Consider the following 21329-nt stretch of genomic DNA (forward strand, 5'->3'; position numbering starts at 1 on the left):
GTCCCCGCCCCCGCCGCCAGCCCCGCCCCGTCCCCGACGGCTCCAGCGCGATCGCGCGAGATTTCACGCTTTCCCCGACCTGCCGGCCACCGTAACCCGCAAGAGCGCCTCAGCCACGCCTCTCAGGAGCCGCTAAAGTCTATGAAAAGACCAAGCAGGCCACCGTACTCTCCGTCGCGTCGCAGCTCGTTTGTTTTCGCGTAATAGACACACTGCATGCCCCGAACTCCCAAGGCTTTCTTGGCCAACATGTACGCTTCCCACAGCCTACGTTCTTTCTGCCCCCACGAATAACCCGCTTCTTCCAGTTATACGAGCCTCCTGGGTCATCCTGTCCACTTTGCCCCGCCTATTCTTTAAGTTCCAAGTTCTTGAGCTTTCCCGGCCACCGTATCTCTTAGAGATGCTCCACTTGAACCACGCCCTCCTGCGTTAAAGGAACCTTCCTGGCCTCCGCACCCAAGACTCGGAGGGCAGGATCTTTGGTCGGTGGCTTCGCTTTCAGACCCCTCTTCGTAACACAGCCCTTTCCTCCGACAAGTCTCCCTAGGTTATAGTTCTGTGCGTTTAGTTACTACTTCAGTGTTCTCACGCCACCACACTTCCAAATCGGACCTTGTCAGCCCCTCCCTAAGCTTTCGGGCCGCCTAGTTTAATGCGCATGCGCGTTCCCTTAGCGGTCCGCTTTCTAGTAAACCTTGCGGCTATGGCCTCGGCTTCAAGGGCTCAAAGAACTCCGTACTTTTTCATTAGCTATCTTCCTACAGCTCCGGGCTTGGACACGTGTTGAAAGACCCTTGGCCCGGAGAAGGAATTATGGAGGCCCAGAGAGGACAGAAGGCTCAGCGGCTTTTAAACCTTCACCAATGAATTGGGTGGAAGTCTGACATGGGTTCAGACCCTGGTTGTGCTACTGACCGACTAAATGATCCCGGACAAGTGACCTATCTCTTTGGGCTTCATTTTCTTCCTCTTTTATAAGCTAGGCATTATAATGGTACCCGCTATTCCTCTCCGCCTTTGCGCCGCCGGGTTATTGGGAAGACCCAGTGAAATCAAGAATATAAAACACCTGGCCCGGGTTCTCCGTGTGGGGCTAAGTGATCAGTATCACGCACTGTTATTATGAACTTTACATATTATCTGAAAAGGAGAGCAGGCTTTGCATAGAGATATTTTAATTATTTATTTATCATTTTACTGCCTATTGATAATCTTCCATTTTCCTCGCGGTCTCAGCTCAATAGTATTATCCCTCCTCCCTGGCCCCCAGACTGGGCGGGGCACCGCCTCCCAGTCCTCCTAGATCCCTGGACTCCCCACCCCCTCCCTGCCCACTTTGTGTCATCACTGACAGAGATGCGTGTGTCTCCAGCACTGTCCCAGGGCATGATTGCCGAGTGAAAGGATGAAACTTTGAGTGGGGAAGATGAATGAATTACCTCTGTGAACCAACACAAGGACAAGAAGAAACCTTGGAGAACTTCTTGGGACTACCCTGGTGGCGCAGTGGTTAAGAATCCGCCTACGAATGCAGGGGACACAGGTTCTAAGCCCTGGTCCAGGAAGATCCCAAGTGCTGCGGAGCAACTAAGCCCGCGTGCCGCAACTACTGAGCCTGTGCTCTAGAACCCGCGAACTCCAACTCCTGAAGCCCGCGCACCTAGAGCTGGTGCTCTGCAGCAAGAGAAGCCACCGCAGTGAGAAGCCCACGCACCCCAACGAAGAAGGCCCTCGCACAGCAACGAAGACCCAAGGCAGCCAAATTAATTAATTAGTTAATTAATTTTTTTAAAAAAAGAAAACTTGCCTGGTCCCCTTCTCTTACAGACAACAATGATAGTAATAACGATTCTGTGGAATTGTAGACCCAGTCTTCAAGTCTAGGGATGAAATGAACATACTGATGAAGTCCCCCAGAAGATGGGCAGATTGAGATTTTTGTGGGCTTCTTTTTTAAAAGTACAAAATTACACGTACACATATAAATAGAGAACCACAGAAAGCCCAGGCAGGTGAGGGGGTTTGAAGCTCATCTTCTCCGGTTTCATTGTTACCCCATCTCTGCTCTCAGCTCTAGGTCCCCTAACAACCTCTCTCATATACCGCAGAGTCCTGATTTGTTGGAACACTAGAGGTTCTTAGCTAGACTGTGAGATGGGGCCCTTGTAAAGCCCTCCCCCATGTCTGCGGAGTGACCAAGTAAATTCTTCCATTCCTACTAACTGTTAAGTGAATCACAGGCCATACCCATACTGCGCTCCACTAGGGGACGCCCAACACCAACCAGAGGCTGGGATTTCAGGTTCTAAGGGGGCTGGGGACCTGAACTTCTGGGTCCTGAGGAGAATGGATTGGAGGTCTTGAGTTCTGGGGGAGGAGGAGTCTTGGGGCCTGGACTCCTGGGGTCCTGAAGGGAGTGGGACTGGGGTTGGGAGCCTGAGAAAGGAAGGCGGGGTCTGGGAGGTACACCAGGATTGGTTGGAAGCAGAACTGGCCTGGGCAGTGGTTTGGTTTGGCTTGAGTCTGTGGGAAACAAGTGGACAGAGCAGGGATTGTTCCTCCTGGGTTCCCCCCTCCCCATCACCCATTGGGCTTGGCAGTCTCAGCTCTTCCCAGGCCCTGGGGACTTGGGGGCATTTCTCACAACCCTTCCCCAAGGCCCCTGTTTTCTGCCAGATTCACAGCTGCCCAGCCCCAGAACCTGGGAAAACTGCCCCAAGAGTACTGAAAAGGCTGGCTGGAAGTTAATGCCAAGTCTGTTAGGAGAATAGAGGCCCCGCATCCTCAGAGGCCAATAGCCCCGCCCATAGGACTTGGCGGCCCAGGACCACTCTCTACTCCCTCCAGATGCAGGAGTCCAGGCTCTTAGCCCATCTAACCATGTGCCCCAGCACTGTCCTTTCTCAGACTGCAGGGCCTCTGCTCTTATTTGCACCCTGTGCTTTTGGCCTGTAATCCCCCACTGCCCAGATACCCTCTTCCATCTGCTCAGACCTGGGCGCCAAGTGAGTCCTCCCCTCCCCCTCCTTGCCATCAACAGTAGTCCTTACCACACTGCATTGTGACGCATGCCCGGTGACCAGCCCAGCTGGGTCCTCTAGAGGGCTCTCCCCGTGCCGCAACCCAAGGTAGCCGCCCCCAGACCTTGAACTCCTCACTTCCTCTCCTTTTCTTCATGGCCCGCGTTGCTGTCTCAAGTTATCTTATCCATGGGTCCTCTTGTTCATCCTCTGCCTTCCACCCGCTCAGCCTCTCTACGTGTGGCTCAGGATGGATCAGAGCTCCTGGGCCTGAGCAGGAGCTCAGGAAGTGTTATCACTATTGCTACTAAGAAGAGAACAGCTAAAAAGCATACCACAAAACGGTAATCAATAAAACCATGTGACGGACTTCCCTGGTGACGCAGTGGTTGGGAATCCGCCCGCCAATGCAGGGGACACGGGTTCAAGCCCTGGTCCAGGAAGATCCCACATGCCGCGGAGCAGCTAAGCCCGTGCGCCACACCTGCTGAGCCTGCGCTCTAGAGCCCACGAGCCACAACTACTGAAGCCCGCACACCTAGAGCCTGTGCTCTGCAACGAAGAGTAGCCCCTGCTCACCACAACTAGAGAAAGCCCACCCACAACTAAGACCCAACGCAGGCAAAAATAAATTAAAACAAACAAAAAACGTGTGAAACTGGGTCAGGACCCAATCAGTACGTTTTTGCGGGGGCCACGTGAGGGCAGGTCTTTTCCCTGCTGTGTCTCCAGCACCTGGTTGTGTCTCAACAAATACATGTGGGACAAATGTATAGGAACTGGCACAGAGCACAGCGTTTACAGTTCTGTCCTCTCGGGTCTCAGCCAACCTGGGCGCTGCCTTGCCACGCTCAGCAATGACTCATGGGCACCGCTCTCCCCTCTGCCACAGGGCCGCTGGACACCTCACTGCGATGGCACATTCAAAGTGTCAGCCCAGGACCCGGACACGGCCAGAGTCCACTGCAGATTAGCTATATCCATTTATCATTTTACAAATGAGAAAGCCGGGAGTTCCCTGGTGGTCCAGTGGTTAAGACTCTGTGCTTCCACTTCAGGGGGCGTGGGTTCGATCCCTGGTCAGGGAACTAAGATCCTGCATGCCACATAGTGTATGGCCAAAAAAAAAAAAAAAGAGAAAGCCAGACCTCGGTGAAAGGCAGCCTCCAATTCCTGTTGTTATGATTATTCATTATTATTATTCACCTCTTTATTCCCATTGACCAGGTTAGGGCGATATACATAGAATAGACACTCAATGAATGTTGGCTGGACAGCATCAGATCCTCCATCTTGACCTTGAGGTCTCAGAAAAGCAACCATATCCAGAAGAATAAACTTGGCTTTTTTTTTTTTTTTATTGATAAGAAGTCAGGCTAGAGTTGGGAGCAGGATGCTGAGAGTCGCTAGGAAGTGGGGGTGGGGTATAGATCAGGGGACCCAAGGGGTTGCTGGGTTCTGGACTCCCCCCGAGATTGGGGGCCCAGCTGTCAATGTTCTCCCTTCAGCAGAGAAATGACCTGGTCAGTAAAAATCCCTGCATAGGTGGTCACAGCTGCCGTGCTTTTGCTGTATATGTCCCTGGGGAGAAAGGACAGAAGGACTGAGGAGGAGGGGCTGTGAGCTGGGGCTCCTGGGTCTGAGGGAGGAGGGGCTGGGGCCTGTGTCCTGTGGGAAAACGTGGCTAGAACCCAAACTCCTGGATCCCTAAGTAGGACAGGCCTGGCATCTCAGAATCCCGGGTTCTACTGGGACTGGGGGCTGGGAGCTGAGATCCCTGGGCCTTGAGATACCAGGTCCAGGTTTGAACCTGGACTCCTGAGTCTGAGGGAGAAGGGGCTGGGGGCTGGGAGTCCCTGTTCCTGGGGTGGGGGTGGGAGGCGGGTGATACCTGATTTTCTCATCCATGGCGGGCAAGTATGTCTTCTTGTACAGCTTATGGGCAGCTGTCTTGGCTAGATCCCAGTAACCTAAGAGTGATTCCTGCACCTTGGTGAGCACGGCAGGACTGGCAGTCTCTTCTTGCTGGGGCACAGGGTCGCCCTGGACCTCTGCAGGAGGAGAGTGAGTTAGGGGAGCTGAGGGGCCTGCAGCAGGGGGAGAATGAGGCGGGGAAGAAGAGGCATGGGCAGGGGCAGGGCCAGACAAGAATTGGGCTGGGAAGATGCTTGGGGCTCATCCCTCCCCTCATAGCCCCTCCTCTCCTACTGACCACACTCACCGAATCCCAACACCAGGAGGATGAGAAACAGAGCCAGGAAGTATCGGGTGCCCATGGTGTCAGGAGACCTGGAATGCTGAGGAGGGTGTGGGACAGGGCCACAGGAGGTGTCTAATCCTAGGGTCCCCTGCGCTCAGGGATACCAGCCTGGGACCCCCTCTCCCCCTCCCCCCGACCTGAGTCAAACCCCTAATGGCTTGACTTGGTTGACTTGGACCTCACTTCCTAACATTCTATGATGCTACTCCCGATGGCTGATTATAACATCTTAATTTTTTTTTTTTTTTTTTTTTTTTGGCAGCCCTGTGCTCTTGCAGGATCTTAGTTCCCCGACCAGGAATTGAAACCCGGCCGCAGAAGTGAAAGCACCGAGTCCTAACCACTGGACTGGCAGGGAATACTCTAAATTCCATGATTCTATCACTGGAATCTAATATCTTGACTCTTGCAGTTTCTGCTCTAACAATCTTGGCCACCTCCTGCAGTCCCCCATCCGCCATGTCCCTCTCTTACCGGACTCTGGCAGGCTGTCCTCACCAGCTCCAATCAGGCAGAGAAAGGCTTTATAGCGCTTGAGGTCCACCCCTTCACAGCCACCACCCCGACCTCAACGCCTAGGCCAAAGTCCTGGCCAACAGAACTGCTTGTGGGGGGTGGGGGGGAGGCTGCGGGCAGAGAGGGCAGTGACATCCCTGAGGTCAAGCCACAGGAAGCCTCCACTCTGAAGATTCACCGCTGAGAGAGACAGGCCGGGTGGGGAGTGTGGAGGTGATGGGGGCTCTGGGTGCCCACCAGGCATGAGGCCTGGGGTCTTCATCCCGTGGGAGGTGAACGCAGAGCGCTGAAGGAGGGGCCGCTGGGGGGGCTTGTTAACCCTGCCTGGTCTCCAGCCTTCACCCTCCACCCCAAACTGAGAAGCCTGAAGTCTTCCGCGCCGCCCACAAGCCTGCAGTGGTGGGTCTCAGCACTGGGGGAGCAGGGTCATTCCCCCCTCACCGGCCCCCACTCCTTCCCCCGCCCCCACTGTCGCTCCCCTGCCACGTGTGTCACTTCGTGTTGTCACTTCCTCTACTCCTTAACCTCTGGGGGGCAGATGGGGTGGGGTTATCTCTGGCAGCATCCGGGAGGGACTGGGACAGGGACAGAGGAGAACTTCTTTTTGCAGAGGCTGTGAACACTTTAATCCCAGTAGCTGTCCCCGCAGAGCAGCTGGGGACACAGGTTGTAGGCCTTGTTCAGGAGGCTGTCCTTGGAGCTTTGGAGCCAGGCCTGGGTGTGGGAACCCAGGTCCCCCAGGTGGTCATCATAGTAGGTCTGCACAAAGCCCTGGAAGGCCCTGGGGCCCCTGTGGACATCACAGTGGAGAGCCCAGCTACCCCCCGAGACTTCTGCCCCGTTGACCCCTTCCTCCCTCTGACCCAGGAGTCCCTGCTCTCACCTCTTACCCTCTACCCCTCTGGGACCCAGGGGTCACAGCCCTGCCCCCGCCCTGTCCTGCTCCCTGGGAACCCACGAGTTCCGGTCCTGCCCCTCCTCCCTCAGACTCAGGCCCCCAGCCCCGTTCTGTGCACACGCACCAGGACCACTGCCAACTCTCTCTTGTCCTGGTCACCAGCAACTCCATCCACTCCTTCACCTTGCCCGGAACCAGGCTCCAGGAACTACTGGCCGGCTCTGGCGGGGGGCTCGAGGTTCCCCCAGGCCCTTCTTGCTGACATGCTAGATGGGATCAGAGGGCAACTTGGGACGGCTGGGACCCCAGAACCCTTCCATCTCCTTTTCCCTCCATGCTCACCGTCACCGTGGCTCCTGGTGGCCCCTTGCCGGTCCTCTCATCGCCTTCTATGTCCCTCTTGCCCCTCGCCCCCCTTCAGCCAGCAGTCATCTCCTTTCACCATCTGTGCCCGGGAGCCCCGTCACCCCTGCGTCTGCCTGGGGTTTCCTCCCTCAGTCTGTAACGCCGCCTCTCTGCCCCCTGCCCCGCTCCTGATGCCTCCCTCACTTCCTGATCTTGCCGCTCCCTCCGTTCTCCTGTGACTCCCACACGGTTTGAACAACCTCCGCAGGCAGTGAAGGATGCCCCCGGGGATGGAGGTTGGCAAGGCCATATGTCAGGCTGGTGGGCCAGGGGTTCTGCCAGGAATCACACACACCTGTCTGTCCAGCACCCATGCACCTGGGCAAAGCCTCACCTACAGAGACCAGCCATCACACGGGTACACGTGTACGCATGTGTATAGAGGCACCCATGTGACCTGTGGTGTGCCCTTGGCCAATGACTTAACCTCTTCAAGACTCAGTTTCCTCTTCTGTAGAATGGGATAATGACAGGTCCTAGCTTATAGGGTTATTGTGAGAGTTAGGGGTTAACATGTAGAAGGTACTTGCACCGGTTTCCTGCACATCGGATGCACTGCATATATATATATATATATACACACAATTTAAATACATGTGCAGAACCCAGACATACTCACACACCAGTACACACAGACACCCTTCCGCATGCCCAGACTGTCAAATCTTTTGCATAAATACCCCCTAAAGACACACATGTGCGCACAAGCATACAAATGCATGTTCACAGACTTAACATGTTTACCATGACTACATACTCGTCAGCTGACACGCGCACAAATGCATATTCACGATCACTGTCATCTCTACCAACCCCGTGTACACTGTTCACTCATGGCCGCCCGCGACACACACTCCCAGACACACACGCACATCTGCATGCCTCACAGCCGGTCACGCTCACACCCCATGCTGCATCGGGGTCCCCACACCCGCCCACCCACTCCTCCTCACCCACGACACAGGCCAGGACCAGGACGCAGAAGCAGAGGGAGGACAGGGCCCGGGACCTGCATCCAGGGAACAACATTTCTGGGGGCCTCTGTCCCTCTGTCCTTCTGTGCTCAGCTCTCTAAGCTGGGGGAGGGGGAGGCTGCGCTGAGCAGAGCCCTCCCCTGGCCACCTCCCCACGCCCCTTGGCAGGGACTTCAGATAGAGAGGGGCCCAGGTGACAGTGATGATCCGAGGCCATGCCCGCCCCTGCTGGCCTTCTTCCTTTCTCCTTCCTATCCTCCCACTACCCTAAACTGACAGGGGAAGGTTAGCCTCCTGTGCTGAACTGGGTTCAAATTCTGGCTCCCCCTCGTGTGACAGCCCCTCTTTTGGGCCTCAGTTCCCTCCTCCGTAAAATGGGCTCACAATCCATACTTTAGGACATTAATTAAATGACGTGATAACAAGGGAAATTCTTTTTTTTTTTTTTTTTTTGGCTGCGTTGGGTCTTCGTTGCTGACGCAGGCTTTCTCTAGTTGCGGCGAGCGGGGGCTACTCTTCGTTGTGGTTCGCGGGCTTCTCATTGCGGTCGCTTCTCTTGTTGCGGAGCACGGGCTCTAGGTGCGCAGGCTTCAGTGGTTGTAGCACGCGGGCTCAGTAGTTGTGGCACACGGGTTTAGTTGCTCCGCAGCATGTGGGATCTTCCCAGACCAGGGATCGAACCCGTGTCCCCTGCATTGGCAGGCGGATTCTTAACCACTGCGCCACCAGGGAAGTCCTCAAGGGAAATTCTTAATGTGTAGTCTGGCAACACAAGTGCTCACAGATCAGACCTGTTTATTATTATTTATTTTGTCTCTGAGATCCGTAGGCCACTGGACTACAGGGCCAGACACACCTTCACTGCGTGACCAGGGCAAATACATTCACTTCTCTGGGCTCAGTGTTTTCATCTGTAAAATGGGGATGGTAGTAAGTGCCTGCCTCCCAGAGTCCACATGAAGGCTGGGTGAGGCCCTGTGAGGGAGAGATTAGTGGGAGGTTGTCAACATCAGGCTTGGGCCAAACACCAGCCAGAAAGAAAATGAGCCTTTTTCTCCCAGAGGACCCAGCCATGAGCCAGGGTGCACAGTTTAGCCAGGGAACCATGGGCTGGATTCCTTGCTCTAAGGTTGCCAGATAAAATACAGGACGCCCTGTGATATTTGAATGTCAGATAAATAATGAATCTTTTTTAATTAATTGATTTATTTTTAAAAACTTGGGGGGGGGGGGCATGCACAGCATGCGGCATCTTATTTCCCCAACCAGGGATTGAACCTGTGCCCCCTGCAGTGGAAGCACAGAGTCCTAACCATTGGACCGCCAGGGAAGTCCCATGAATCTTTTTTTAGTGTAAGTATGTCCCATGCAATATTTGGGAATTATACTATTATTTATCTGTTGTGTATCTGAAATTCAAATCTAACTAGGGATTCTATATATTTTTTCAATATTTATATATTTATTTTTGGCTGCCTTGGGTCTTAGTTGCGGCACGCGGGATCTTTCATGGCGGCGCGCAGGCTTAGTTGCCCTGCAGCACGTGGGATCTCAGTTCCCCGACCAGGGATCGAACCCTCATCCTCTGCATTGGAAGGCGGATTCTTAACCACTAGACTACCAGGGAAGTCCCACGTCCCGTATTTTTAGGTGGTGAATCTGACAACCCCACTTTGGCCACAACCTGGATGATTGTACAGGACAAATCCAGAGGCTCCCAGAAGAATGCTGTCCATTCCAATGGCCCCAGCGTGGGCTCTAGCACACAGTAGTTGCTCAACGAATGCTCCCTGGAGTTCCTCACTGACGCTAATCAGCCAAATAAAATCTCCTGGAGTTTCTGTTTGGGATGCTGAAAACATTCTGGAAATGGATGGTGGTAATGGTTGCACACGACTGTGAATGTACTCAATGCCACTGAACCGTACACCTAAAAGCGGTTAAAATGGTAAACTTGACGTTATGTATTTTACCATAATAACAAAAGAAAAAGGAAACACCCACTTTGCATGGTGTTGGGGTCACAGTCCGGCTCCACCTCCCTCCTGCTGTGTGACCTGGTGTATGTTGCTTAATGTCTCTGGGCCTGTTTCTCCGTCCAGGAACCAGAGTCACGGACGTTCCTACACAGGAGAGTAAAGCAGGTCATTTACCTAAAGTGCCTCGAGCAACAAGAGACATGCAGCAAAGCTGTGTTGTCAACGCCAGCTGCTACTTTTTTTTTTTTTTTTTTTTTGCGGTACGCGGGCCTCTCACCGCTGTGGCCTCTCCCGTCGCGGAGCACAGGCTCCGGACGCGCAGGCCCAGCGGCCATGGCTCACGGGCCCAGCCGCTCCGCGGCATGCGGGATCCTCCCAGACCGGGGCACGAACCCCTGCCCCCCGCATTGGCAGGCGGACTGTCAACCACTGCGCCACCAGGGAAGCCCCCAGCTGCTACTTATTAAGCTTGTGTTTCCCGAGCGCTCCCTACGCATCAGATGCCACCACAAGGCTTCAGCGCATTAACTCACTGAATTAACGTCAGACCTTACGAAGTGGGCGTCTTTTTCATTCCCATTTTACATATAAGGAAACTGAGGCTGTGGGGGTGGGGCTCCCCAGCCACCAAGTGGTGAATCTGAACCCAGCCCTTTCATACTTAGCTAGCCGTTTCTGGCTAGCTTAAGCCAGAAACGACCTCTGCCCTCACCTCCCCACCCCAATTCTAGAGGGCAAGAAAGAGGTTGAAGCAGGGCCAGGGTTGGGTGGGCCCGGGGGAGGGGGGAAAAGGTCTCTGACCCTGCCCTGGCTCCAAGGTCAGCCTGAGCTGTTTGCTGCTTGCAGTGTTTGCCCATCTGTTATCCAGGGCAGGAATGGGCTGAAGGTCGTTCAGGGTGGACCTCAGAGGCAGCTCAAAAACAACAGCAGTTGGGAGGTGGGGGCAGAGAGGTCACAAGGAGGGACTGGGGGTTGGGAGCGGTGGGCCTTGAGACCCCAGCATGTGTGTCTGGGGACAGGTAGCATCTCTGAGCCTGCACCTCTGTGTCCACAAGGTCATCAGTCCCACGACCAGACTCCCGAATCACTCTCTCCACGCCAGGGTCCCTGCTTCAGTCTGGACCCCATCCCCTCTCCCCTGAACCCCTGCAGCCACCTCCCTTCCAGCATCCCTCACCACTCACCTCCCTGGCTGCTCTGGGTTGTGGCAGGGAAGTCGGGGGGGTGGAAGAGAGGTTGATATGTCCCCTCATTTATCTCTTCTTTCTGCCTTTGTCTGGAAGATCTCCATTCATTTTTTAAAAATTGAGATATTCAAAAAAGCTCAAAAAACAACAACAAAAAATTGAGATGTTCACATACCATAATTGTCACCCTTTGAAGGTGTACAATTCAATGATAGTTGGTATATTTGCAAAGTTTGCAACCATCACCACTATCTAATTCCAGAACATTTCATCACCCCAAGAGGGAACACTACACCCTTTAACCCTCACTCCCACCCGCTTCTCCCCAAGGCAGGGCAACCACTAATCAGATTTCTGTCTCTATAGATTTCCCAATTCTGGACATTACATATGAATAGAGTCATATAACATGTGGTCTTGGGGATTCCCTGGTGGTGCAGTGGTTAAGAATCGGCCTGCCAATGCAGTGGACACGGGTTCGAGCCCGGGCCCGGGAAGATCCCACATGCCGCGGAGCAACTAAGCCCGTGTGCCACAACTACTGAGCCCGCGTGCTACAACTACTGAAGCTCGCGCTCTTAGAGCCCGTGCTCCACAACAAGAGAAGTCACTGCAATGAGAAGCCCGTCCACCACAATGAAGAGTAGCCCCTGCTCGACACAACCAGAGAAAGCCAGTACACAGCAACGAAGACCCAATGCAGCCAAAAGTAAAAATTAAAAATAAATAAAAAATTGTTTTAAAAAGTGGTCTTTTGTGACCGGCTTCTTTCACTTAGCATGAAGTTTTCATGGTTCACCCGTGTTGTAGCGTGTGTCAGTGCTCTGATCCCCCTTTCTTTTTTCTCTCTTTTTTTTTTTGGCGTCGCAGCAAGGCTTATGGGATTTTAGTTCCCAGACCAGGGATCAAACCTGGGCCCTCGGCTGTGAGAGCTCGGAGTCCTAACCACTGGACCACCAGGGAATTCCCAGTGCTTTGTTCCTTTTTATGACTGAATAGTATTCCACTGTGTACACTGTATCTGTACCTATACAGATATACAGTGGATATACAAACACTGTATAGATTTATTTATTCATTCACCAGTTGATGGGTATTTTTGAGCTATTTTCCACTTTTTGGCTATTATGAATAATAGTGCTATGAAGAGTTGTGTACAAGTTTTTGCTGTGAACGTGTTTGCAGTTCTTTTGGATAGAGACCTAGGAATGCAATTGCTGGGTCTTGTGGTAACTCTGTTTAACTTTTTTTCTCTTCCAGTTTTCTTGAGTTAAAATTGACATACAGCACTGTATAAGTTTGAGGTGTACAGCATAAGGACTTGACTTACATAACACCGTGAAATGATTATCACAAGTTTATTAAACATCCATCATTTCATATAGATACAAAATTAAAGAAATACAAAAACATTTTTGTGATAAGAACTCTTAGGATTTACTCTCATAATAACTTTCATATAACACACAGCAGTTTTTTTTTAATTTTAAAAACTCCCAAGGTGATTCTTTTTTTTAATATTAATTAGTTAATTAATTAATTTATGGCTGTGTTGGGTCTCAGTTGCTGCGTGGGCTTTCTCTAGTTGCAGCGATGGGGGGCTACTCTTCATTGTGGTGTGTGGGCTTCTCACCGCAGTGGTTTCTCTTGTTGCAGAGCACGGGCTCTAGAGCGCAGGCTCAGTAGTTGTGGCACATGGGCTTAGTTGCTCCGTGGCATGTGGGATCTTCCCGGACCAGGGATCGAACCCATGTCCCCTGCATTGGCAGGCAGATTCTTAACCACCGTGCCACCAGGGAAGTCTCTCTTTCTTTCTTTTTTTTTTTTTTTTTTTTGCGGTACACGGGCCTCTCACTGTTGTAGCCTCTCCCGTTGCGGAGCACAGGCTCCGGATGCGCAGGCTCAACGGCCATGGCTCACGGGCCCAGCCGCTCCGCGGCATGTGGGATCTTCCCAGACCGGGGCACGAACCCGTGTTCCCTGCATCGGCAGGCGGATTCTTAACCACTGCGCCACCAGGGAAGCCCCCCTGTATGTCTTTTGAGTCTTTAACCTGAGCGATTTTTTGGGATTTAGGAAAATGCTTGGGAAATCATTTGATTGGTTCCAAAGTGAAAAAAAAAAAAATTGACCAAGTTAAAAATTGGTAATTTTGAACTTTTTTTTTTTTTTTTTTTTTGGCTGCACTGCTTGGCATGCGGGATTTTATAGTTCCCTGACCAGGGATCGAACCCGCGCCCCCTGCGGTGGAAGGTCCAGCCTTAACCCCTGAACCTTCAGGAAAGTCCAAAAGTTAGTATTTTTTTAAGTGAAATTGCTACAGAATATACCCACATACTAGCTAGCCAACAGCAGTGTGACTCCTCATGGGAATTATATATAATAAGGGACGTGGGTGCATTTTAATATGCTGGATGTAATGCCAGTGAGGCCTGGGGCCAGGTGTGTGTGCATAGCTGTAGCCCATATGATAGGCAGGGTGATTCGGCAAGGGAGGAAATCAGTCAGGATGTGGCCGCAGGATCCCCACCTGGGTTCAAATCCTGTCTCTAATCACTTTGGGCTTTGTGTTGTCTCACAAGTGACTTTAGCCTTCTGTGCCTCAGTTTCTTCCTTGTAAAGTAAGAGCAGTGACAGTATCTGCCTCAGACGGGTTTTGTGAAACTGCCATATTTAGTTTAGGTTTTGTTTTGTTTTGTTTCTGATTTAGCATACTTGTTTCACCTAATTTTTTAAAAATTTATTTATTTTTGGCTGTGTTGGGTCTTCTTTGCTGCAAGCAGGCTTTCTCCAGTTGCGGTGAGCGGGGGCTACTCTTCGTTGCAGTGCGTGGGCTTCTCATTGCTGTGGCTTCTGTTGTGGAGCATGGGTTTTAAGTGCGTGGGCTTCAGTAGTTGTGGCGTGCAGCCTCAGTAGTTGTGGCACACGTGCTTAGTTGCTCCACGGCATGTGGGATCTTCCCGGACCAGGGATCGAACCTGTGTCCCCTGCACTGGCAGGTGGATTCTTAACCACTGCGCCACCGGGGAAGCCCCAAGACCACATGTTATATGATTCCATTCATATGTAATGTCCAGAATTGGGAAATCTATAGAGACAGAAAGCTGATTAGTGGTTGCCCTGCCTTGGGGAGAAGGGGATGGGAGTGAGGGTTGAAGGGTGTGGGGTTTCCTTTCTGGGTGACAAAATGTTCTGGAATTAGATAGTGGTGATGGTTGCAAACTTTGCAAATATACCAACAATCATTGAATTGTACACCTTCAAAGGGTGACAATTATGGTATGTGAGTCTCAATTTGTTGTTGTTTGTTTTGTTTTTTGAATATCTCAATTTCGTTGCGTTAAATATCTCAACGCAACTCACTGCGTTGTCTTCACGACTTGACTCAACCACGTTACCCCTCTGATGATGGAAAGGAATCTGATGAGGCCTGGGGCCGCCTGGGCTGGGGCTGCAGTGCCCAGAAGAGGGCCAAGTGTGCAAAAATTTTCAAAATGGAAGCCCTTTAGGATGAGATTCCAGGGATGGGAAAGGAGATCCTTGAATGTGTTTCTGGGGGTCATGGTGTTAGAATGTGGCGAGGGGTGCTGAGAATTGCCTTGCTCTCAGCACTGGACTGGTCCCCCGCCCTTTCAAGGCTGTAAAAGCAAGCCAGCCAATCCCGGAGGAGCAAGACTGAAGACGTCATCGGTTGCTAGGGCTCCCCTGGGCAGATTGCCACCCACTGGACTAGCCTTTAGAGAACGCTGAAACCCAGCTGGGCGGGTAGAGATGGGGGCAACTGGGGGATGACATGGGAACCAGGGCACAGAAGGGGCCCCAGAGTTCCCAAGGGTCATCTAAGCCTGTGCCCCAGGCCCATGACATCTTCACTCTTCCAAATCTCAAACTCTCAGTGTCCCATCCCACTTTCACCTCCCAAAACCACAAAGAGAGCCACCATCACGACCAGGAGGGACAGAATGAGCCTTGTGGTGGGGTGGGGCCAGAGAGGCACTCCGAATGTTCCTTCCTGGGCACTGAGGCCGGCTTGGGTGGCCTGGCCCGGGACCTTTTTGAGGCGGGGGGGTGGGGGGGATGGGGGGGTAGGGGGGGTGGTCAAGTTAATCTCCCTCACCCTAAGCCTCACCTGGCCACGTGCCTCCCTGTGCCCACCCACCTCTCTTCCTTCACCCCTCCCTCGTGGTGGTGGGGACCAGGTGGGGCACAGGGCTGAAGCCTTAGGCCCCAAGCGTCTTGCTTTTCAGCACCTGCACCTCCAACTTTCCCTGACTGTTGGGGACCCCAAGCTGCCAGAGTCCCTTCCCCACTCAGGGTACAACCTTCCCCCTCTCCCTGTGGCCCTCTTCCCTTATGGGTCTTGGTGCTTCATACCTTTCTGCCAGCCTCAGTGGGTGTCTCTCGGTAACCCTCAATAACTCCCTAACTCAATTCACACTGTGTCCCCAGGCCACCTCTACCGTCCCCTCCCTCTTCTTAGCAGGCCTCTTCAGCTCAGAGGAATCTGGGGTCACACAGTCTGCCTCCACACTCCTGCCCACCCCATGCCACCTCCAATGTCACTCTCATACTAGCTCTTCTATTCCCCCACCTTTCTGCCTCTGGGAGACTCCCAAACCTCCCTGGATGCTCTCTGGGGTCTCTATTCCCCCAATCTCTCTTTTGGACAGAGGTCTTTTTTTTTTAAATTTTTAAAAATTTTTGGCTGCCTTGGGTCTTTGTTGCTGTGCGTGGGCTTTCTCTAGTTGCAGCGAGTGGGGTCTACTCTTCGTTGCAGTGTGTGGGCTTCTCACTGCGGTGGCTTCTCTTGTGGGGCACGGGCTCTAGGCACATGGACTTCAGTAGTTGTTGCATGCGGGCTCAGTAGTTGTGGCTCATGAGCTATAGAGCGCAGGCTCAGTAGCTGTGGCTCACGGGCTTAGTTGCTCCACAGCATGTGGGATCTTCCCGGACCAGGGCTCGAACCCGTGGACCCTGCACTGGCAGGCGTATTCTTTACCACTGAGCCACAAGGGAAGCCTGAGAGGTCTTTTCAACCTGTCAAAAGTGCAAAACCTCAGCTGCCAGGCTCCCGATGTGTGCCCCTCCAACCACTCCACCAGAAACTCCCTTCTCTCTGCTTCCCCACTGTCCAAGCCTCCAGGGCCCCTGTAAACGCCCCATCTGCTCTTGTGCACCCTCTCTGGCCGCTCCGCACACCAAGCACCACCGCCCTTTCCTTCCACCACATCAGTCCCTCAGGGCTGCCGTCCCCCTTCCTACCAGCTGCCTTTTTTTTGGCTGCATCGGGTCTTCGTTGCTGCACACAGGCTTTCTCTAGCTGTGGTGAGCAGGGGCTACTCTTCGTTGTGGTGCGCGGGCTTCTCATTGCGGTGGCTTCTCTTGTTGTGGAGCGCTGGCTCTAGGCGCGCGGGCTTCAGTAGTTGTGGCTCGCGGGCTCTAGAGTGCAAGCTCAGTAGTTGTGGCACACAGGCTCAGTAGTTGTGGCGCACGGGTTTAGTTGCTCTGCAGCATGTGGGATCCTCCCGGACCAGGGCTCGAACCCGTGTCCCCTGCATTGGCAGACGGATTAGTTAACCACTGCACCACCAGGGAAGTCCCATCCCAGCTGCCTTTGACTGCTAATGAACCCTAGCCGCTGGGGGAGGGTGGCCCTGGCCCCAGACTCCAGGTTGGCTGGCCTCGTGTCCCCACACGCACGTATCAGCCTTGGGGTGAGGGGGATGGTTGCGAAAGGGAAGCACAGACACCACCCTGGCGGGATTGCAACAGCCCTCCGGCCAGCTCCATGCTGCCAATCCCTGTTGGCCCCTCAGCAGCCTTCCCAGACATCTGCTTCCTCTGTGAGCCCCCAGCGTTCCCCACACATCCCCCAAATGTCTCCTCTCCTCCTCACCCCACCCCACGAGACCAGAACGCCAACTTCAGTTTGCCAGTCTCATCCTCGTGTCAGCTGTAGGAGTTTCTGTTTACAGATGGGGCAACTGGGGGGTAGCCAAGAACATTCAACGGCTCAGTGAGAGGCTCTAAGTGTCCTCCCCTTCTTTGTCCGTCATCTTCTCCCTCCCCTTCCTGGACTTCAGGCTGTCTCTCTGGATCCCTGCTGGGGTCAGCCTCCACCCCACAGCACCCCGTTCCGGCCTCCTTTCACAAAACTAACCGGGGTGGGGGGCTGCTGCATTGAGGCGGGACACCCTCTCCGCTTAGCTGGCTTCATACCGAATTCAAGATTCAGATCTTCAAGTGGGCAATATGGCTGACGCCCCCGCCCTCACTGACATCCGGGAAACAGGTTCGGGGGACTTGGCCCCGGGTCCTGGGCACACAGTGAGTCCGCAGAAACTTGGGTGGGACTAGGCCCCCTGCCTCTGAGCCCACAGATAACCTCCCCTCCTTACTCGGCCCCAAGGTTGAATCATCTGGTGGGGGCCGGGGTGGGGTGCTGATTCCACAAGGGCAAGCGAGGCAGCTTGGGCGAAGCTCGGAGTACAGTGTGTTGGAGCCAAAGCAGGCAGAAGTCGACCTGGGAGATACAAGTCCTGGCCAATCCCTGTGATGGGAAGCTTGTTCTGCTCCTCGGAGAACTGAGGACGTGAGAGGGGAGAGCGCCCGGCATCTCCAGGCTCCAGCCACGCTTCTCCGTGTGTCAATTTCCAAATGGATTGTTCAGCCCTAAACGCCAAGGGGCCTGTTGCAGACCCTCGCAGAGTGTGCCTCTCTCGGCAGCCCGAACCCGGCAGCCTGAACCCAGCACCCGGTAGGCTCATCAGGGTAGACCAGAGGCTAACCAACCAGCCGGAGGAGAGAAGGAACAAGAATGAGGGGAGAAAGACAGAGGGTCCACATGCAACAAAATGGTGGCGAGGACAAACCCGGATGAAGAAGGGAAAAAAGAAATAAGCAGGACCAGGGGCAAGAGAAACTGGAGGAGGAAGAGATAAAAGATAGAGGTGGAGGAAAAGAGGAAGCCAGAAAACGAAGCCTCTCTGGGACAGCAGGACGGAGACAAAGCCCAGGAGAGGGAAGAAAGCCGAATTAGATTAGACAGGAGGGAGAATGAGAGGGGAAAAAAAAAAGTGAAAATGGCTCACAATTAATGACAGCGATCTTAGGTCTTTTGAGTCGCAAAGCTATGAAGCAGGTATTGTGAAGCTGGGCCACTGGAGGCTCAGAGAGGTTGCTTTTTGATTTTTAAAATATTAATTAATTAATTTTATTTTGGGCTGGTCTTCGTTGCCGCACATGGGAGATCCCACTGTGGAGCTTGGGGCTCAGTTGCCCCACGGGCATGTGGGATCTTAGTTCCCCGACCAGGGATCGAACCCGCATCCCCTTAACCACTGGACCGCCAGGGAAATCCCTCAGAGGCGTTGCTTTTTTGCCCACAGTAGTCAGGGGCAACCGTAGGGTTTGACCCACCGGTGGATTGGTTCCAGAACCACGTCTCAGAGACAGAAGGGTAAGAGAGGCAGGGAAGAGAGTGAGAAGAGATGGAAGAAAAAAGGAGACTCAGAAAGGGGCAGAAGGAGGCGAAGACAGACTTCGAAGAGACAAAGAAACAGACACAGGCAGAGGGGGCAGGACGGAGCGCTGCGTGGCGGGTGTGGGGAAGGAACGAGAAACTGAGGCTTGAGCTGTGAGAAATCACACACGGACGCCCAGCAGCTGCCGTGAAGCTTGATGAAACTTTATTAAGCTAGGGCCCACCAGGAGGACAGCTGGGGCAGGGACAGGGCCTCCCGTAGGCTGGGGGGACGTGGGGCCAGCGCAGGAGTGGGGCCTCCCAGGGGGATGCGCGGGCACTCAGTTATTCTCGCTGGGCGCAGAGGTGGGGCTGGTGGCCATAGCCAACTGCACCTTCTCCACCAGCCCAGCCCACTGGCGCTGCATGTCTTCCACCAGAGGCTCGAACCAGCTCCTGAGGCGGGCCTGGAAGGCCTCCGCTTGCAGGCGCATCTGGCTGCCCTGCTCCTCCACCTTGGCGCGCACCTCCTCCAGCTGCTCGCGCATCTCCTCCAGGTGGTCCCGGGCCTGGGTGCCCATCTCCTCCATCCGCCCGCGCAGTTTCTGGTGCCAGGCCTCGGCGCGCTCCCTCAGCGTCTGGCCGGCCAGGGTTCCCACGGTGGCGGCCCGCACTCGGCCCTGCTCCACCAGGGACCCAAGGCGCTCGCGGATGGCGCTCACGCTGCGCTCTGAGCCCTCGAGCGCCCCCGCGCGGTACACGGCCAGGCGCTTCTGCAGGTCCTCGGCGTCGCGAAGCAGCCGTTTGCGCAGCTTGCGCAGGTGGGAGGCCAGGCGGCCACGCAGCTCGTCGGTGGTCTGGCCCATCATGGCCTGCACCTCGCTGCGGTACTGCGCCAGGCGACTGCGCACGTCCTCCATGTCAGAGGCCAGCCGGGCCTGCGCTGCCTGCAGCTCCTTGGACACACGGGCCTGCGTCTCCTGGGCTATGGGGCCCAGCTGCCCCTCCAGCTCCTCCCTATAGGCCTTTACCTCCTTCATGGTCTCGTCCATCAGCACCCTAAGGGGCGAGAAGGAGGGAGCATGGGCGTGAAGAGAGCGAAACAGGGATCCTGAGCTGGAGTGTTGGAGCGAGAGACGGAGAGGAACATGTCAGAGACAGGAAGGGTCGAAAAACAGAATCAGAGAGAGGTAAAGCCAGGAGCTAAAAAGGGAAAGAAAGCAAGAAGTGAAGAGAGATCCAGACCACCAAGAGTTGGTGATGGGGACAGAAAGAAACCCAGACCACTGGAGGCTGACGGTCTGGAACGCACTGCCCACCAGGAGGGTCAGGGGCCAGGGCAGGGGCACTCACGTCAGTTCCTGAATGACCTGGGTGCTGAGCAGTTCCTCCTGCACCTGGTCAGACAATGTCTGCACCCAGCGCAGGTAATCCCAGAAGCGGCCCAGCGCCTGCTCCCAGGGCTGGCTGCCCTGCCACCCGGGCCACTCCTGCCCCAGCTGCACCTTGGGCTCCGGCTCTGGCTCCACTTCTGCCTGGCATCCTGCACGGAGCAAGTTCACAGCAGTCAGTGTCCTCCTCTGTCCCCTCCAGGCACACAGTACCTGGTACAGAGTGGGTGCTCCACAAAGGCTGGTGGGCTTCATCAGAGCACTGGTGGGCAGGGAGGAGGTGGAGGGACACCCAGCTTGTTTTAATCACTTGGCAAGCATCGATTGTGTGTTCCATGCACCGCCCTGCTGGGGTGATGGAGAATAAAACTAATCACAGCTGACACTTAACTACTGCTCACGACCTGCCTGACAGCAATGGATTAGAAACTGTTACGACTCTCATTTTAAGGATGGGGAAGCTGAGGCTCAGAGCGAATAAAACAGCTGCTCAGAACGAATGAATGTCGGAGAGACCTCAGACCTGGGGAGACAGACCAGCAAAAGAGGGGACCCAGGGACGGGAAGAGGGCAAGGGGTACAGCTGAGGATGGGAGGGGGAGGGGCAAGGAACCTAAGCAAACCCCATCCCCATACCTGCCAGGAGCGTGATCACCAAGGCGACCCACAGAACCTTCATTTTCTGGCTTGCGATTGGCCAACCTGGGGGAGGGAGACATTGTCACTCAACAGCAGTGGGGACTCCTCCCACTCAGAGCCCCGCCCCATCAGGTCTCGGCCCTCAAAGCCTTGCACCCCATATCTGCCTAGTCCAATCACAAATAGTTACGAAGCGGCCCGGCCCCTTCATTGTCTATCTAATTCCCATTGTCTTCTCCTATCTCCCCATCCTCAGGTGGTCTCTGCCAAAAATTCTATCCCTCTCTCCCAGGGTTCAAATTCCACTCACCCCACCCTCCCCTCCACCCCGGAGTTCCCTGTGAGCCCCAACTGGACTTTCTAAGTTCCAACCTCGCATTCCTCATTGTACCTTCACATTCTAAGCTCCAACTTCACATCTAAACGGTATCTTCCACATATTCGCTAATTTAATCCTCATTTAAAAGTCCTTCAACCGACGCTCTAGCTACCCTGCCGACACCCCTGGTCGCCGCCACCCCTGCGCCTCCCATTAACGGAGATCTTAGGATGATGGGGGCACCCAGTAGGTGCTCAATAAACGACAGTGACAATT

At 54.2% G+C, this 21329-nt stretch overlaps 3 protein-coding genes across 3 annotated transcripts; all 3 read right to left on the minus strand.

Annotated features, from left to right (window-relative positions):
• Positions 1–4513: 4513 nt before the first annotated feature.
• APOC2 (apolipoprotein C2) lies at positions 4514–5299 on the minus strand. The gene is made up of 3 exons (XM_065899535.1): positions 5245–5299; positions 4915–5074; positions 4514–4604 (listed from the first exon to the last, which is right to left on the minus strand). The coding sequence occupies exons 1-3, from the start codon at positions 5297–5299 to the stop codon at positions 4514–4516; spliced, it is 306 nt and encodes a 101-aa protein (XP_065755607.1).
• A 1124-nt stretch (positions 5300–6423) lies between these two features.
• Positions 6424–8131, minus strand: APOC4 (apolipoprotein C4). The gene is made up of 3 exons (XM_065898296.1): positions 8056–8131; positions 6822–6963; positions 6424–6589 (listed from the first exon to the last, which is right to left on the minus strand). The coding sequence occupies exons 1-3, from the start codon at positions 8129–8131 to the stop codon at positions 6424–6426; spliced, it is 384 nt and encodes a 127-aa protein (XP_065754368.1).
• A 10777-nt stretch (positions 8132–18908) lies between these two features.
• APOE (apolipoprotein E) lies at positions 18909–20798 on the minus strand. Its single transcript, XM_065898855.1, has 3 exons — positions 20732–20798; positions 20058–20247; positions 18909–19763 (listed from the first exon to the last, which is right to left on the minus strand). The coding sequence occupies exons 1-3, from the start codon at positions 20772–20774 to the stop codon at positions 19046–19048; spliced, it is 951 nt and encodes a 316-aa protein (XP_065754927.1). The 5' UTR covers positions 20775–20798; the 3' UTR covers positions 18909–19045.
• Between the last annotated feature and the right edge of the window lie 531 nt (positions 20799–21329).

Source organism: Phocoena phocoena, chromosome 20, assembly GCF_963924675.1.
Source record: "Phocoena phocoena chromosome 20, mPhoPho1.1, whole genome shotgun sequence".
NCBI classification, from domain to species: Eukaryota; Metazoa; Chordata; class Mammalia; order Artiodactyla; family Phocoenidae; genus Phocoena; species Phocoena phocoena.

What these genes read in the sequence shown, in the direction of transcription:
- APOE (XM_065898855.1), bottom strand. Translation starts at nt 20,774, where the DNA reads ATGAAGGTTCTGTGGGTCGCCTTGGTGATCACGCTCCTGGCAG. An exon ending in GGTGATCACGCTCCTGGCAG is followed by an intron (nt 20,248 to 20,731) that starts GTATGGGGATGG and finishes TGCTCCGTGCAG; the next exon opens with GATGCCAGGCAGAAGTGGAG. An exon ending in CAGGTCATTCAGGAACTGAC is followed by an intron (nt 19,764 to 20,057) that starts GTGAGTGCCCCT and finishes CTCGCCCCTTAG; the next exon opens with GGTGCTGATGGACGAGACCA.
- APOC4 (XM_065898296.1), bottom strand. Translation starts at nt 8,131, where the DNA reads ATGTTGTTCCCTGGATGCAGGTCCCGGGCCCTGTCCTCCCTCTGCTTC. An exon ending in GGTCCTGGCCTGTGTCGTGG is followed by an intron (nt 6,964 to 8,055) that starts GTGAGGAGGAGT and finishes GATCCCATCTAG; the next exon opens with CATGTCAGCAAGAAGGGCCT. An exon ending in GAGAGTTGGCAGTGGTCCTG is followed by an intron (nt 6,590 to 6,821) that starts GTGCGTGTGCAC and finishes TGATGTCCACAG; the next exon opens with GGGCCCCAGGGCCTTCCAGG.
- APOC2 (XM_065899535.1), bottom strand. Translation starts at nt 5,299, where the DNA reads ATGGGCACCCGATACTTCCTGGCTCTGTTTCTCATCCTCCTGGTGTTG. An exon ending in CCTCCTGGTGTTGGGATTCG is followed by an intron (nt 5,075 to 5,244) that starts GTGAGTGTGGTC and finishes CTCCTCCTGCAG; the next exon opens with AGGTCCAGGGCGACCCTGTG. An exon ending in GCCATGGATGAGAAAATCAG is followed by an intron (nt 4,605 to 4,914) that starts GTATCACCCGCC and finishes CTTTCTCCCCAG; the next exon opens with GGACATATACAGCAAAAGCA.